At 40.8% G+C, this 18,935-nt stretch overlaps 1 protein-coding gene across 1 annotated transcript in view; it reads right to left on the bottom strand.

Moving 5' to 3' along the window:
- COX10 (cytochrome c oxidase assembly factor heme A:farnesyltransferase COX10) overlaps positions 1 to 18,935 on the bottom strand; it is a 138,319-nt gene that overhangs the window by 28,475 nt on the left and 90,909 nt on the right. The window contains exon 5 of the mRNA XM_088468456.1: positions 10,396 to 10,466. Within this exon, the coding sequence (XP_088324582.1) occupies positions 10,396 to 10,466 (71 nt within the window). The remainder of the gene's footprint in view (positions 1 to 10,395; positions 10,467 to 18,935) is intronic.

Raw genomic sequence — 18,935 nt, 5'->3', positions numbered from 1 at the left:
TCGCCTGATTGTCAATTCAGTTTTTTCACAATATATATATATATATATATATATATATATATATAAAATTTATTTTATGTACGTTGGGGGGTAGGGATATTTAAAACATGCAGATACATTTAGAAGAGTTGGGAAGGAATGCTTCATAGCTCAGTATAAAAGTACTGCTGCCCAGTATTTGTGTGCTATAGATATATATAAAAGCAGAAAGTTAATTCCCTGCATTGCAACATTGAGTGAGAAAACAATCTCCTTAAAACTATAATTAGAAAAGTAACAAATGGTTATTTCATTCTTACTTTAAAATAATATTCAAACTACAGTGAAACTACAATTTGCGGCTGATATTTAGGGATTGTAGGTGAATATTTTAAATGGTACTCGGAGTCAGTGTAAAGCCCAGTGTGCTTTAGACTGACTCAGAGCGCTGTTTTAAATATGTACCTGCAACACGCCAGAAAGCAGCGGCTTCATTACCCGCTGCTTCGTAAATTCTCCCCATAGCATTTAACTTACAGTACACACATTAAATGAATAAAGAACCATACTGATAAAGGTAAGCCACCCAAATAGAAGTAAAAAGCATGTGGGTATGCCGACTCCATGTTTTAGGCTGAGCCACGATTCAGACATTGAACCCATGACTCATTTTAACATATGATACAAATTTTCCACTTATATTCCCAATATGTGTCATTTTACATTACACATTGCATTTTATCTGCAGTAACAAGCACAAGTCTCTAACAAGAGCAATTCTCTTGTCATTGATAAATAAGTGTCTAAAGGGAATTTGTCAGTCATCACTCAGGCCTTGTGGCACTTGCAGGAACTTTAAATGACCTGTTGACAAGTTACTTGATATATTGATGTCATTACATGGGACAAACTGAACAATAACAAACTGAGGGAGGGGTGGACAGTGAGGGGACAGAGAGACCAGACACACTAGACAGCGAAACTGCAAGAATTTGGACTGACCCTACAAGTGTCATGACCCCATACAAATATGGTGCATGTAGGGATGGTCATTCCACCTTCAAGCTGCCTAATCTGAAAATAATACAATATCTACAGCAGGAGTATTCAACATGCGGCCGATCTACAGTATAAAAAAACATTGGGAGGTGAAAAACCCATAAAAAAGGAATACTGTATCACAATTTAAGTACATAGCAATTCACATTTCTGTTTTGGAAAGCAAATGTACAATAGTAGGTGCAGAACTACTTTCTGGAATAAAAAGAAAATAAATAAAATCTAAATTGAAATATAGAATTGAATGTGCATGGGAGAATGTTTACGGTCCTCTCAGATATACTCTAATAACCTGACCAATAGACACATGGAAATGTTTCATAAGAATGGGGGAGATTTATCAAAGCTTAGAGAAAGTAGAGAGAGATAAGGTACCCAATCAGCTCCTAACTGTTATTGTTCAAACGCAGTCTGTAAAATGACAGAAGCTGGTTAGAACTTTCTCTCTCTCCACTTTATCTCTCTCCAATATTTAATAAACGTCCCCAATATATGTCAAAACAACAGTAGTGTCTCATTCACCAAGAAATGGCTATTACTATACCTGTGTGTATGCACAGTATACAATTAGCATACCTTGTGTGTATACACAACATATACACACAAGGTATGGGCTATTAAATAACCAAGGCTTACGGGGCAGAATGTTCGTCTCATGCACGTGTTTTTGAGTGGTACAAAAGATTTTGTGATGGTCGTGAGGATGTCGAAAATGATGAAGGACCCGGAAGGCCTTACACATCGAAAACAAATAAAAATATAGAGAAAATTGTTCAAATTGACAGTCGACTCAGCATCCTAAAGATAGCAGAAATGGTCAACATCGACAACGAAACGGTTAGGCAAGTTTTGCACCAAGATCTTAACATAACAAAAGTTTATGCTAAGATGGTTACAAGAAAATTGAAAGCGAATTTGTACAGACATTTTGGAACCAATTCAAGCGGATTGCATTTTTTAGATAAAGTAATTACCTGCGATGAAACCTGGATCTTCCAAGGGTGGCTGAGATTAAACTGTATTATATGAAAATGGAGGCCGAGTTGGAATATACTTGTAAAAATCTTGAATTAAACTATCTTGGGGATAGACTTGATGCCTCTAGAATCAAATGGCTGGCTACTCAAAAAGCTTGGACAGCCCACTTATTGGACAGGACTAATCATAGGCTGCAGTTTTGTGCTAATTCCTATTATGCATATGCTGACAGACCAGGCAGTTTCCTAGCATGTTTGGTCCATGCTGAATGCCCCACTAACACTATCTCAGAGCTTATTAGGAAGCATCGGTCTTGTTAACCTATAAAAATGTGTATAGTTCCTGGTTGTCCTGCGATATATTAGATTTATATTCCTATATTGCTTCAATTGGGCTTCCTAGTCTTTGCCCTGAGGCTCATGTTTTTCTTAATGCCCTGTTAACTTTGGAAGAAGTTGATATGGCCATCAATTCCTTTCCCGGGAGTAAGGATCCAGATACAGATGGCATCCATCTGGAAGTTTATAAAACACATGCCCGTATCTTTGTTCCTAAATTATTAAAGCTGTATAACAATTTGTTTCTAGATAAACTCCTTCCCTGCATCTGTCAGAAACATTAATTGTAGTTTTGCTAAAACCAGAGAAAGATCCCAAATACCTGGACTCATATCGTCCCATATCACTAATACTTACTGATGCAAAAATTCTGGTCAAAATCATCTCTTTAAGACTGAATCAGGTAATCGCCTCGGTCCTCTATGCTCCCATTTAGAGGGCAACCCTCGATGTCCCCCAGTATCCCGCTTCCTTTGCGGTTGGTATCCCAATTGAAATATCTAGGTATCTGTATTACTAATTCCCCACAAGATTACATTATGTTGAATTTACACCCCTTGCTTGCATACTTGAAAAATAAAATGATGACTAGGATTAACCTGATCACAATGATAGTTCAGTCTAAGTTCCTTTATGTATTTCAGGAGTCTCCAATGTTTCTCCCAGCTTCAATATTTTGTAAATTGGATAGTATGCTGTCTTCTCTGATCTGGGTGAACCGTCGCTCCCGCATTAGACTTAGTGTTGACGAGATCTAAATCCTCTGGTGCATTTATATGAGAACTCTATTCTTAAATCCCTTTCTTAGTTGCGAGAATTTTTTCTTTATACCAGGTTAGTACTTCTATAGATTTTTCAGTTTGTTAATGAGCCTCCTGACATACAATCTTTCCCTATGAAGATGACATGCTTATTCTTAGTCCCTCATATGTCCATCTTTCATTCACTCATATCTTATGTCACATTATCAGGAGTCCAAATGATTGTATCTTAAACAGAAATGGGAGGCAGATATAGGCCCTATGAATGATAGTGACTGGGATAGAGCCCTTGACTGTGATCGCGTCTCCACTGCATCCATAAGGTTTCAACAACTTCAATTATTTCTGTTACATAGAATATATTTAACCCATGCTCGGCTCATTTCTTTTTTTTGGCCGTGCGTAAAGCAATTGTCCAAAATGTCAGGCAGCTAATGGTACATTTTGGCACCTACTTTGGGAATTCCCCACAGTTCATACATTTTGAAGTAAAGTTATAGATGTTTTGTCCAGCAATGGAAAACATCATCATCACCAAGAATGAAGAAAACAAGTCAAGGCAAATCCAAATTCAAAGCCATTTTAATTGTTTTCTTTGATATAAAGAGTATTATTTTGGAAGACTGGGTACCAGATGGCACAACAGTGAATCAACATTACTACAAAAATATTCAAGCAACTTTGCGGGAAAGGTTCAGAAGAAAGAGGCCAGTAAAAATGGTTTCATCCTCCATCAAGACAACGTACCAGCCTACACAGCTTTCTGAAAAGCAGTTTTTGGCTGAGAAACAGATTGCAGTGTTAGAACACCCTCCATACTCGCCAGACCTAGCACCGTGTGACTACTTTCTTTTCCCTGAAGTCAAATCTTTACTCAAGGGGACCCGTTTTGCATAAGTTACCAAGGTAAAGAAAACAATGATGGAGCGGTCGAGACATCTGGCAGATAATAAACTACAGCACGGCTTTGACCAATGGTAAATAAAAATGCAGCAGTGTGTACAAAAGGGGAACAAAATTAAAATGTACTGTACTTAATATAATTAAACAGAAATTAAACAAATTATAGAGTCAGTCTTGCTATTTAATAGCCACACCTCGTGTTCCTGAAAGGTTGTTTTAGTGCGGCTGCCACGCTCCTGGGCGATTTTAAAACAACCAAAACGCGGCCTGCCCTTATTACGTTGTCCGATGAAGCTGCTGGGCACACCCCCTATAGTGGTGAAAAGGGAGATGTGTGTCAACGCAATACCCCCTTTCTGAGTGGCCATGCCCCTTTTTCAGGGGCGAGTTGAAGTGCCCTTTTCTGACAGATGCCCTGTCCCCTGCCTGCGCTAGCGTGAACACTAATATATTTATGATGTCTTGATAAGTGTTCCGCCCCGAAAACGTCGGCAAAGTAAACGCTGCATCAGTGTGTGTTATTTCTTTATTGACAATAACCACAATAAAAAAATATATAAGGGCGCTGGTCTTTTACTGGTGACAAAATTAAATTTGATAGAACTGCTGCTTTCAAGAAGGTATTGCCCCATTTTCTATGCAGAATACTGGAAAAATTTATTTCTTATGAAACAAAAAGATTCCAAAAAAGAAAGCGCTATTCCACCAATAGGAATTAAATAATTAAATTTATTAAAATGTACTCAATAAAATAAAATTAAATCCACATTAAATAACAAACATTGGGCCTGATTCAGACCCACTCGCAAGCGGCTGTCCGCTCGCAAGTGGGTCGATGTTATGGACTGAGCATGCGCACGACGGAGGGAGCTCCGTCGTGCGCATGCGCCAGACGCGACGAGCGAAGGAAAGTCCTTCGCTCGTTGTGTCTGATCAAAGGGGGCGTGCTGTCGATGTTGATTGACAGCACGCCCCCTTTGGTAGGCGTGCCGGGGGCGTGCCTCCCTGACGGGGGCGTTCCCACGGGAATGCCTCCCGTCAGAAGCCGGCCCACTGACATCACTAGTGATGTCAGTGGGAGTGATTTTGGCTCTGATAGAGCCAAAATCACTCCGGAGCTTGCGGTTGAAAACCTCAACCGCAGGCTCCGGCTCGCAATTTCGATGGTCGCGATGGTCTCGACCATCGCGGCCATCAAAATGCACGCTCGTATAGCATGTGGGTGGTGACCCACAGCTATACGAGCGTCCAGAAGGACGCTCCATTTTCATGGAGGCCGGCCCTCATTCAGAGCGTGCGCTCTGCTCAGAGCGTACGGCTCTGAATGAGGGCCATTAATAGCAAAATAGGCCATTAGACTGCATAATTAGTAATACATTTCAACATCCAACATAAATAAGCATTTCAATAGCAGCACAAGTCTAAAATTGCTTAATCAGCATTTCAATAGCAGCACACTTCCAAAACTGTTAAATATGCTCCATACACATTGCTCATTAGTAGAAGCTTTCTTTTAGGCAAGTTAGTCATAATTTTCAGAGTTCAGCATAGATGCAATTTAAACGTTATGGTGTAATATAAAGCAATACATAGCAGCATCCTATCAAAGTTGCTCAATATGCAGAAAGTCTTATGGCCATACAACCATGCTGGTTAGTAAAAGTTGTGGTTAGTTAAAAGTAAAGCATCATTTCATACATCATATGAGGCACTCTGTTTTCAGCTCCTTAAATCAGATGGATAATAACAAGTCCAGATTTTCAGTGAGCACAGCTCTCTTATGAGTTTCGCTGCTTGTGTCACCAATTATGCAGCAAATAGAAGCAGCTACAGTATAATCTAAGTTTCCCCCGGATCCGGTATCCGCCTTTCAGTAGAGATTGGCATCCTTTTTCAGTACTCTGAAAAATGCACTCTGAATTTTTCCATTTCTTTTTAGAGTCTCCGAGTGCCTTCCATACTGGAACTATATTTGCTGCATTATAGAAAAGGCACATGGGCATGTTGTGCAGTTAACTAGTTGAGTGCTGGGCTCTGTTTTGTGTGTGTTAGTGTGTATAATTATACACGCAAAGTGCAGTATTTCAAATCAAACTTGCGTTTCAGAAGGATTTTTTTACCCCTAGTGTGAAATGCAGAATATCAAAAGTTCCAGGACCTGTTTGAAAGCACTCTAAAGAATATCTTATTAGAATAATGCGGTGCCCGCACTGAACGGCGTTCACTAAACATCATTCAGTGCAGGAGTCCGACCTCCTATCTCTGAACATGCCAAGCCTGACGAGCATGTTCAGTAGATAGTCGGTAACGGCAAGGACCCAGCGTGCACGCACATCGCTGGTCCTTGCCGGCTATCCATTACCCGACTTTGTGAACAATGCGACCAAAACCTCCACATTCTACTTAACATTTAACTAGCACCTTCTAAAAGAGAATAGCTAGAATCTGATTGGTTGCTATGGGCAAAATCACTTTTGAAACTCACTTCTAAAAACTCTGACTTTAGTAAATTTACCCCCAGGTGTTTTCCTATGAATGTCTAGAAATGCTACTTAGAATATGTTTGAGTTAAATATAACCATTACTACTAAATAGCATTGGTTGTATAAACAGCTGTAATGTTGATAGAGACAGGTGTTCTGAGGTAAATTTTTTGCAAGGACAGAACCCATTTACAATTCATGTCAGAGTATTTGAACAGCACAGCAGAAATTCAGATTACAAATATAAAGGTGACAAAAAACAAAAACTACATCTGATCTTGATGAAATTTCTAACATACGGTATGTCCTGTTTTTGATTAGTTGTAATTAACATAAGGTATACTGGGCGCAGGCCCACTGGAGCAGTAAGCATGTTTACATAAAAAGTAATGCAGAACGTAGCCTGGAGGAGTGTCAACCATTTGTTTCTGTACATCCTCTGGAAATGATTGGAACCGAAAGTAAGAAAGGCGCAGAACCAACTTATAATACCCCTGAGGGGGGAAAAAATGTGTGTTTCCTGTAAATTGTCCACTACACTAATTACTGGAACACGATGGGTAAAAGCAATGCTCACTGGCAACGTACCAAACAGTATAACCTGAAATTTATTTCCATTTACTAATATTGAAATGTCATGTTTATAGAAATAAATGGAAATGAAGGTCTGGCTGTCGCTGATGGCAAAATTACCAGAAATAAATAGTAAAAATCCATAACATCACTCTCATTACATTGTACAATCTCATGACGGGGTAGAGTTAATTCACCCTCCAGCTGATGCCAAACTAATCTTATAGAGAAATATCTGTAAAAATGACACAATCACCTACAGCCATGTAGCTAATACCATATTACATAAGTCCTGAGTATACAGCATGTGAGTATTTATGCTAGTTTACATATACTTATAAGAAATGATAGTCACATTCTGAGGGACATTTATGAAAACTGGAGGACAGGTAACTGTGTATTTTCCCATCACAACAGATTACACTTTCACTGTTTATTACAGTTTACAAAATTAAAGCACATTTTTGATTGGTTGCTATAAATTAGACTATATACCTTTTTATTTTTTACTTTTAACAAAGTTTCCTATGGAAAACTTTTGATTATATTGTAGTTCTTCAAAAACCAGGCACCAAAATAGCCATCTACCAAAAAAAAAGACACCTTTTAAAAACTGCTGTACAGGCACTGTGTACAGAGGTGGCATTGGCCATAGCAGGGCGAGAACGTGGGGTTATAGCAGAGAGAGAGAGGAATAGTAGCAGAGAGAGGTTTTGGGCACAGCAGAGAGAGAGAAGGATGGTGTGGGGCCGTAGCAAAGACAAAGTAGGGTAATCAATTAGAGGCGAAAAGTCAGAAAATTTTTGCCTGTCCGACTTTACCTCATTCGCCTGTTTCAGAGACGAATACATTCCATGTGCATCCCCGCTTTTCACCTAATTAAATTGCAAAACAGGCGAAAACGGAAATAGGCGAATGCGGAACAGGTGAAAAGTACTGAAGAATTGGGGAAATCAGTCTGTACCCCAGAAAAAACAATATAGATGTGTAGTAATAGCCCTAATAAAGCTATTTTGCGTACTTAAGTTGTGTAAATTGCTGGCTATTAGCGTCTTTGTAAAAGTGGTGAAGAATAGCTTCAAGCAGTATTTTTTTGGTGAAAATAAGTAATCCAGTCAAATTTGGGGTACTTGAAAATGGGTGCTAGCATGTTTTTATATCTCTAAAGTGAACTTTTTAAAAATGTGAAAAATCCACTAGTTGCATGCACCTGCAATCCCAAAAACACCTGACCCATACTTGGGGACCCCCAAGAAGCCTAATTCGCTAGTTTTATGCTTGTCCCCCCCACTTTTTACATTTTCACCCCAAAATTGACATGTCTTTTTTTGGGGTGTTCTTAGGGTTTTTTTTTTTTGCAGATTTTTCCTTTGGGGGGCTGTCCCAAGGGTTCTGAGTCGTTTTCCCATGTTTGCACCACAAAATAAAGATTTTGCGCTTCTTTTCACCTGCTATTGATTGGAGGATCTTTTTGGCGAAGTCAATGCATCGAGTTTCCACTTAGGTGAAATAATCCTGGAATTGAATTAGGCGAAAAGTTTTTAGGCAACATTTTTGCAAAAAAACAGGCGAAAAATGTTTTTTCGTCTCTAATTGAATATGGCCCAAAGAGATCGATAGTGTGAGGCCACAACAGAGAGAAATATATGTGGAGGAATCTGATGTTCTGAAATGGTTTTAAAAATAAAATTACAATTTTACACCATATTCCACTAAAAACGACTTTATAATAATGTATGTGTTTATAGTCTTTTCTATCGGTTTTATGACTTGAATTTTTTGAATTTTTGAAAATCAGTACATGATGTGTATTCTATAAAAGTGATGTTTTATTGTGATGTTTATTATTCTTATCATCATTTATTGAGAAAGCAGTGCCATATTACTAGACCTATACACCGAGATCATGTTACCTTATATGCCAAATGTGGGGAGCACATGAGAAACAGGTAGCAGAGTAACAATTGAAGCTGCTGGTGAGAATGTAAGGGAGCAGCATTATCAGCCGGCAACAGTAAAGCACCCTTAGGTGGCTGGCATTTCCTTGCAGCTACAGGTGGTGTGATACGGGTGGAATGAGGAGAGATAGTTGAATGTTGAGACTTAAAAATAACTTGTCATTGTGGGCGTCTACATCTAGACGCCCGGCATTTCACCCTTGCCGGGATAAGACAGTCGGGAAGCCGGCTGCCGGTATTTAGGCAGTCGGCTTCCCGATTGCCTCCCTGTAGAAGTACACAATAACCATCCTTTACCAAGTTAAACAATTTCCACTTTGCTCATTAGCATAAAATACAGAAAACAAAATGGTGCTATAGCGTTACAGGACTACTTTACTCCTCTTCATGTTACAGACCATATTTCATAATCTGGATTATTATAGGTCAATCTGAGAAAATTCACGTTATTACTGTACACAGGAGCAGTGTGCAGAGAAATAACCTGTAGAGAGTATTAGTACATATCCATTGTTCAACCGTCGATCACACAAGTTACGTGGCACTGATCCTCCTACACTTGCCAGTTATTTTCCAAACTCCTGTTAGTACTACACGTACTAGTGCTTTTATGGGCCTGTCTGACAAAAATTGGAATGTTACGCTGGATACACATTAGGCTATGTATTGGATGGTATGTTGTTTTCAGGCAAAATGGAATGACATATCTTTCACATTGCATAGATGGAAAGATGTGCTGCACGCCAGATGGGAAGATGTCAGAGGGAAGGATAGTGGTCAGGTATTTTTGTGCATAGACAATGTGCAGTGCATGCATATCGGTAGTATTCCTACCATGGATAACTAAACACACCTTTTCTTGTGCTATGCTAAGGATCTCTCAATTGGATTAACAGACCCCTACTGATGTCTGTGTGACACATCAGGGTACAGATGTTTTTAGGGTAGGTTACTAGGGTCAGAGTACCTTTTTTGCCATTGCGCACCTGCTCCTCCGCGTGCCTTCAGTTATGAAGTGGGTGGGGAGAGAGCAATGAGTGTCCCATCAGAGTGCAGCACAAAGAAGGGTTGGTAAATCAATAAGACGTAGTAAGTTTGTGGAGTGAAACGCACCCATAAAGGTGATATTCATACATCCATTGTGTTGGAGCTTTCTGGATCACTTACTTCAAAAACTACTATGTGAGATTAGCAGGTTTCAGAAGAATACTGTCCCCTGTGTCAAAAACTGAATATCAGGGCCAAAGTGTTCTTCTCCAGCTGGAGTGACTGTTTTTCAAGGTACAATGTATGCTTATGAAAGCACACTCATCCTGGGACAAAGGCGAGTGCATCATATTACTGAGGCAGGTGCAGCTCTTACCTGATCTGTCCTCGCACCAGGGGCCGACTCTTTGTCCTGTTCATGTTTGAATCAAATGGCACCTCGAAAAACTGCAAGGGAAACACGACAACAAAAGGCACATGAGTGATGTACAGAGAAACAAGCCTCTTTTTTTTTTTTTACCGTTACTTTATACAGTTAATGCATACAATAGTATTAGTATGCACATGTACAGTATGTGTGTTGCATGACCGAGTGCTTTTGGCATGCCTATTGCACCTTTTAAGATATTTAAACAGTAAATTTCACAGGTGTGAGACAAAAAGAATTTCAAAGCTTCATCCACTCTGCACAAAAAAAAAAAAATCATGGCCTGTCAACACATCCCTGGTCTGTGGTCACAGGCAGCTTTGCCTCCTAATAAGATTGCTTAATCCTACAAGCTGCGGGCGGGTGAACTTGTGACGGAGATCAGGTAAGATGAAAAGGACAAACGCATGCAGCAACACAAACACACACTGTGACAAGAGCTGTGATGAAACAAAGTGCTGATGGATGTGGTTTCACCACAGATAGCTAGTCTTGGAGAGGCAAGGGTGAAATCTGAAGGTACACCTGACAAAACGCCACAAGTACAAGACAGTCCTTCATAAATCTGTGCATCATATCTACCATCGCATATTTAGACTACAGGCTGCTATGGGGCTCAGAGCAGTGGGGGCCCATTTTCCTTGTCATAGTTACAGTGTTCTATACATTTTTCACCATTGGGTGGTACATGGGGGCCCTTACAATCTTTTATTATGCGGCCTTCAAAAACCTATAACATAAAATCAATAACCATTCTTATGTGTGTATTCCATCAATCATTGCGCATGTCTAATCTTTCAGCCTAGTCTCAATACACAGGGCATATCCACCAATACTATATTTAAAACCCAGACTATATTAAAAGCAGATAAAAACTGTTTTTCTATCACATAAGTCACCATAATTTAGCCACTAGAGGCACTGTTCCAATATTTACCTCAAGTGAAGGCAGCAAAATTGCAGCTTCCATTTAATAAATATATAGGGTTTGACAATGGGACTACACAGATGTGTCCTTACACCCGGCCGTGAGACACCTGAAGCGGGTGAGCCGCGCCCAGCAGTGTAGGGCACAAATTTTCTTTAAATTTACATCTTATTCGAACTGCAGACGCAGCAAATCCCCTCTCAGTCTGTACCAGACAAACTGGGCAGCGACTTTAACAGCACTGGAATTCATTATAAACATGTACAAAGCAGCAGATGAAGCACAACAGAACTTGTCGTGAGAAAAAGCCATGGCTGTTGCATCGTAGCACTTTGTATACAGATTCAGACTCATTCGCACAGAGATATACAAATGTTGCATATCAAAATCACTGCACTCCAATAAGTAGCTTTGTTTCATCGCATTACTACTAAGATGCACATTCGAGTGCAAAAGACACAAAAAGGCTGAGTTGCACGGAACCAGGGGCACAGAGAAGGGCTGTTTGGTGCGACTGCGGAAATAGTGTATGAGGACACATGTTCCCTTCGCTTTGTCTATGGCCATTTTGTGGCCAATACGTTTACAATGAGGGATTTTAAATTCATAGTGCAGTATTTTCATGTACTGAATACCATTCATTATTTCCTATAGGTTTTAAAAGAAATGCATCCAACTGTGTTCTCTAAAATTCAGTGGGTATCTGTGCCAATGTAAAGGTAAGAGTCCCAACTGCCCGTGTGTAGGCAATCTTTATTATTTCAATTTATAGCTCACCAGGCTATCGTGTCAGCAGGTAGGTCACTGCCAAGCACCAAGTGTACAATCTAGGAGGAATTGTACTTGATTGCTCAATCTGCTGTTAACCAACCAGTGGCAGGAAACTCACTGCCCACATCAAAGGGTCTGTGATATCCCCTCATCCACCTGTCTGTGTAACACTGAGCACTTGCCGCAGACCTTCCCTTTAGCTCCCTGTCTGAGGGAGATATAGAACTACAAAACATCTCTTCTGTAATCACAGAAATTATTATGAAGACAGGTTGTGAGACATTATGTCAATGGCGCTGTAGGATAGGACGGATCTACCAAGCCTTTCCTCACTCTTCAGCAATGGACACAAATCTGTTAACAACTATCGTTAAAATAACTTAGTGAAAGGAGTTTGTAACATTCACAGAGAGAGAAGGGAAAGTTTGGGCTATCTGTCTGCATGTGAGGTATGACTGTTACTGCCTATGGAGAATAATTTTAATTTATGTTAGATGATATAATAGCAAACCATACTTAGGCCTGTATTCAATTTGAGGCGAAAAGTCCAGACTTTTTGCCTCCTTCACCTGTTTTTCCAGGCAGAAAAGTATCGCGCGCATGCCCGCTATCCCCCGTATTCAATTTCAAAGTAGGCGAAAACGGCAACCAGCAAAACTTGGATCAGCGAAAAAAAAACAGGAATTTTCGGGAAATCATCCTAGGATCCCCCTAAAGATGTCTAGACATGGGGGATCACGTTTTTGCCTGCTGAAAGAAGTCGGGTTCTTAAATAGCCGCGGCAGGTGCATAAATGCGGCTATGAAGAAGTGGTGAAGAATAGCACTTAGCTTTATTTTTGGGGAAAAATAACTATGGCCATCAAATTTGAGGTACATGAAAATGGGTGCAAGCATATTTTTAAGTCCCTTAAATGATTTTTAAAAATTCTTCAAAATGCACCTGCCGCTACACCCCCCAAATGAAGAAAACACCTGCCACATACTTCCGAACCCCTCTGGAATCCATTTGGGTAGTTTAGGATGTGTTCCCATATTTTTTTTTTTTTTTACCCCAAAATTTGAAATAAAATTTTGGGGTGTCCCGATTTTTTTTTTTTTTAAACTTTTATTTACACCATTCCCAGGGGTGCAGGCTGTTTTTTTAAGCCTGCACTCCTAAACCTCAATTCTTTTTACATTGACTTTTGGCACCGGCGAAAAGTCAATGTAATTGAATACGGGGAATAAGACAATAGGCGAAAAACGACATAATTTAATTTAAATAAAATAAGATCTATTTACAAAAGATTCATATTTACTTCATATTTTATTTTTAGAGACACTAGGATTCAGTGCCTCATGAGTAGCCATGAAGTGCCTCATTACTAATTGATAGGCTGTATTCTTATAATTATAGCTTCACAACTTGCCTTGCTAATTGCATGGATTCCTGTGAATTCATGGGTTGTGCTCTTATGAATATTGGTCTGTCCTATAAAATTACTTCTGTTACTATATGTATGTATATAAACCACAGCACTGGTTTTAGCATAGAATAATTTTAGTACGTTTAGGTGACTGCTCAAATGAAGCTGCCATACTGTCAATTTCACTCAAGAAATTAAGAGTTATGGTAGACTTACCTTTGTTAACTCTATTTCTTCGAAGTCCATAGGATCCACAGGGATACCATGGGGTGTGTGTGGTTGGAGTAATCCGGGCATCAAACAGTAAAGCTTTAGCTCCCAGGATGCCCCGGGCCTCCTCCACATATACCCCGCCCCCAGCCACAACGTTTTGTAACAAGCCCAGGGCAGGAGCAGGAAAGAAGAGAAGGAAGAACATTACTCTCAAGAAACACTCTCCCTGAAGATGAAGGAATCAGTTATCAAGAGAGAAAAATACCCGTTTAAGCCAGATGCGTTAGGGTGGGTGCCCTGTGGATCCTATGGACTTTGAAGAAATAGAGTTAACAAAGGTAAGTCTACCATAACTCTTAATTTCTTTTTCAGGGTCCATAGGGGATCCACAGCAATACCATGGGGATGTTCCATAGCAGTTTCCATAATGGTGGGGACACTCCTGAGCAGAAAGGAGAATCCTGAGAGGCACAAGTATCAAGGGCGTAGAATCTGAGACATGTGGACGGAAGACCACGTGGCCGCCTTGCACAATTGTTCAGCAGAAGTGCCATATCGAACCGCCCACGAGGCTTCCACAGACCGAGAAGAATGAGCTGTAACCCTGTTTGGAACAGGAAGATCATCTTGCGTGTAGGTCTGAGAGATTGTCACGCAGAGTCATCAAGCCAGAATCTGTTTGTTAGCTGGCCATCCTCACTTGTGAAAGCCATACAACACAAAAAGAGAATCTGATTTCCTCAAGGAGTTTGTACGATCCACGTAGATCCGAATAGCACGAACCACATCCAAGGAAGCTTCACCTGCAGAAAGATTCGAGGACTGGAGGGCTGGAACCACAATCTCTTCATTCAAATGGAACTGGGATACCACTTTAGGGAGGTACCCAGCCCTGGTACAAAGGACAGCTCTGTCCGGTTGAATGATAAAAAATGGGGAGCAACAGGAGAGCATGCCAAATCAGATACTCTGCGGGCAGAGGACATAGGGAGGAGAAAGATCGTCTTTGCTGTCAGCCACTTGAGGTCTACAGACTCCAGAGGTTCAAATGGAGGAGCCTGTAGAGCCCTGAGAACAAAGGACAAATCCCACAAAGCTACTGGAGGGACAAAAGGAGGTTGAAGATGGAGAACCCCCTGAAGGAATGTTCTAACATCAGGCAGGGGAGCAATCCTTTGCTGGAACCAGATTGATAGAGCAGAAACCTGGACTCTAAGGGCGGCCAGGGGGAGACCAAGGTCTAACCCAGCCTGGAGAAAGGCAAGCACCCGGGTGACCCTAAAAACTGGTGGATCATAGCTTCTGAGGGAGCACCATTGAAAGTAAAAGTAATAGATGCGGGCTGTGAGCATTCATAGGGGCAGCTGCTGATGGCAGAAAGGCAAATTTAGAGGCTGCCACAGTAGCCACAATTTTGTCCAATTCTGCGCCGAACAGCCTGTCTCCAGAGAAGGGTAAGGATTTGAGTGCCCTCTTGGATCCTGTGTCCGCCTTCCAGGACCGTAGCCAAAACAGCCAACGTGCAGCTACCGAGGTTGCATATGCCTTAAATGCAAGGAGTCCAGTATCCAACACAGCTTCTACCAAAATAAGAGGCTGTTTCCTGAATATGGGAGATGTAGGCCAGTTGTTCCCTGGTAGTGTCTGATGGCAGGCTCTCTTCCAGTGCCCCTGCCCATCCTTCAATAGCCTTAGCCACCCAGGCCACAGCCATAGCTGGCCTTGTGATAGCGCCAGAGAGCCAGTAGACTTACTTGAGACAAGTTTCTAGCTTTCTATACGTGGCGTCCTTAAGGCAGCGTAGAGCTTCTGACTAAGCGTGCCACATGCAAGTTAACAGTGGGAGGGACTTCCCACTTAGTACACTCCTTAGTAGGGAGAGGGTTAAGGGACACTAGTCTTTTTGGGACCTGGAACCACTTGCCAGGAGTAACCCAAGCTTCTCCCAAGAGCTCAGTGAGCTGTTCTGATTGGGAGAATTCAGCCTTAACCACCTTCTGACATTTATACATCAGGGTTTTAGGTTTAGGGACCGGTTCATCATCCTCTATATTCAGGATTGATTTAATCGCCCTCACTAAAGCAGGAACATCCACTGTTGAATGACGGTGATCCTCACCCGAGAGAGAACCTTGTGTGTCATCTGCCTCCTCAAATGATGCATCAGAATGTGAAAGCTGGGTGGACTGAGAGGATGATGCAGTCTGCCTATGTGCTTTGGTGGCTAATGGTCTGTCCGTCTGTAACCTTTGCTGAGAGGCAGCAGACGTTTGGAGTCATATTCTGAACTGAGTGGGCATAAATATCCATCCAAGGAGGATGCATAGGGATTACCAATGTAGTAGGCTGTAATAGCTGTGGGTATCACATGGTGGGAAGCAGCATTGGAGTTGATAAACGATCCACTAGCTGCGGCATAACCTGGGATACGGAGAACACCCAAGGTGGCTCATATACAAGTGCTGGTAAGGTGGACTGTTGAGCAGATTGATAACAATTAGCACATAGACCATCCTGTATAAAATCCTGAGAGGGCAAGCCCACAAAACAGGATTTGCATGAAAGTAGCACAGGGGCCTCAGCCTCCTGTTTATCTTTGCCTTTGGAAGACATAGAAATAGCCAATAAGTAGCACACAATAAGTGTCTAGTTAATAATGCAATGTGACACCCTTCACAAATATAAGTAAATGTGAAGTACTAATGCCCCTATACACCTGGTAGTTGAGGGTTTGAGAAAGAGCAGCAGAAATAGATATAACTGACAGTCAGAAAGTTTAAGACAGTATATCACATCAGAGCGGCGCTGGCAGAGGTAGTAGGAGCTGCGGAACAGGCGCCCATTGGGACGCCTTGCTGCTTGCTCAGATAATATAACTAATAAAATTAAAAGCTTGGGGATGCTAAAGCAGTCCGACTGTTACAAAAAGTGCGACTGATCCTGTCCAGCACCAAACGAAAAACTGTCTGCCTCTGGCTGGGAATATATGTGGAGGATGACCGGAGCATCCTGGGAGCTAAAGCTTAACTGTTTGGTGCCCGGATCACTCCAACCACACACACCCCATGGTATCCCTATGGACCCTGAAAGAGAAATGGCCTGCGTTTCTCCCATACACTGTCATGTTTGTTAATTCGCAACCTCATTTACACAGAGCAAAATGGCTGAGATACAGTCACTTCCCATGGTCTCACAGTTTCCCCTTGAAATACTCCATGACAGCCATTATAAATGGTAACTTCCCTTCTAAATTAGGTAGAGACAGGTTAGATGTTATAGAATACGGCTACTCCCCTTTACCCTGTGTCTTGGAGTAACTCTCAAGCTGACAGTCACATTTGTGAGGGTGTGGATCATTAGGTCTACAGTAAATAGGTAGACCATGTTTGGGTAGACAATGAAATTTAGACAGGCAATAGATCGACAGGGTCTGAATATCGACACACTAGTAAGAATGTCGACTAGAAAGAAGGTCGACAGGGTCATTAGGTCGCCACACAAATGGTCGACACCTGTGTCTTTTTGTTTTATAGCCCTAATCTTCATACTAACCCTCCCCTTGGTGCCTAACCCTAATCGTCCCTCCTGGTGCCTAACTCTCAGAGTAGGTGTCTGACCCTAATCCTCCCTCCTGGTGCCTAGCAGTCGGGGTAAGTGCCAAACCCTAACAAAAAAAAACATGTGTCGACCATTTGTGTGTCGATCTAATGACCCTGTAGACCTTCTTACTAGTCGACCTTTAGTGTGTCGACCTTTAGACCCTGTCGCCCTATTGCCTGTCTAACTTCCATTGTCTACCTTTTTACTGTAGACCTAATGATAGGATACCCATTTGTGAATAGTATTAGTAGTTCTTATAGAATTCATCTTGAAATTTATGGTCTATTGGTCCTTTGAAAAAATAATAAAAATTTAATTTATTTTTTTTTATAAATGGACAAAACATAGTAAAAATGGTGCTTGATGGAGGCTTCCTTTTAAAGCTACATAGAAAAGGAAATTACTAATGTAAGAAAAAGACCAACTGATTTGGCCGTTTGATACTTTGGTTTTGACAATTTACAAAGAAAAAAAAAATCCTGCACATAATTAACTTAACTTAACCATTTAAAAAAATTTAATTTGTCCAACTAAAATTGTTCAGAAGACTGATCAACTGGGTGGGGAAACCTTGTCCTAAATCAAATCAAAAATAATTTTACAGTTACCATTTACAATATTGGCTATTAAAATATTTGTGTTGTGTGATGTGTGACTAATCTAAAGGACTTGATCTGAGAATGATAGAATGGTTTCAATAAAATCATTGTGTGTACTAAGTCTGGTAACCTTGATCAATCAGAAACAAGATCACTACGATATGAAGGGATCCTACCATTTCGTCCATGCCCAATAAACATCCCATTGATTTTGATAGAAGTATTATCAATCATTGCCGTCAAACTATCTACTTAGGTCTAGACACATATGACGGAGTAGATAGCAGCAGTAGCTACAATGTGATACTGAACAGATTGTAGTTATTCCAGAAGCTCACTAAACTGTAATCTCTCTATAGCAGGGCACTTCCTACCCTTTGGTTACACATGGGCAACCCTTTTTCTCTACGTTGTATGTCCCTGTTTGTATGCTATAAATTCACCCATCTCGGGCAATGCAGAGCATTGTGGTGCCTTACAAATTAACAGCAATAATGATAATATCCCAGCTGTGAAATAAGAAGAATGAAACTGATATTTGTGACTTTGACAACTATTTTATTCTCACATGTACTTTTTTCATTCTAGGTCAGGAACAATAGCTAAACTGGGATGTTCATGATGCACAGACGACAACAGAAACTTATACTTCAGTGCCATTCGCCTCCCTATGTGTATTCATTAAAACCTATCCTTAATTACCACTGTAGTAAATGAAAGACATTTTGCTGAATTAGCACCATGACATGAAAGGGATGCACAGCAAAACACTAATTACACTACAAATAACAGCTACCACATCAAAGAGTTAAGTGGTGATGGCTTGTAATACAGTGTGTTTCAAGTCAGCGTTGGTTTCACATGATGCTGGTCTCTGGCGTCTGCATACATGGTTTGTACACAGGTCGTATATGTTGCGTAATATTTGCAAATGCAAGAAGCATACATGATAACTGCAGCACTGCAATGT

Source organism: Taudactylus pleione, unplaced genomic scaffold (assembly GCF_031769625.1).
Source record: "Taudactylus pleione unplaced genomic scaffold, aTauple2 ptg000012l, whole genome shotgun sequence".
Taxonomy (NCBI): Eukaryota; Metazoa; Chordata; class Amphibia; order Anura; family Myobatrachidae; genus Taudactylus; species Taudactylus pleione.
Note: the sequence above shows the minus strand (reverse complement) of the source record. Positions and strands in the feature narration are given on the sequence as shown.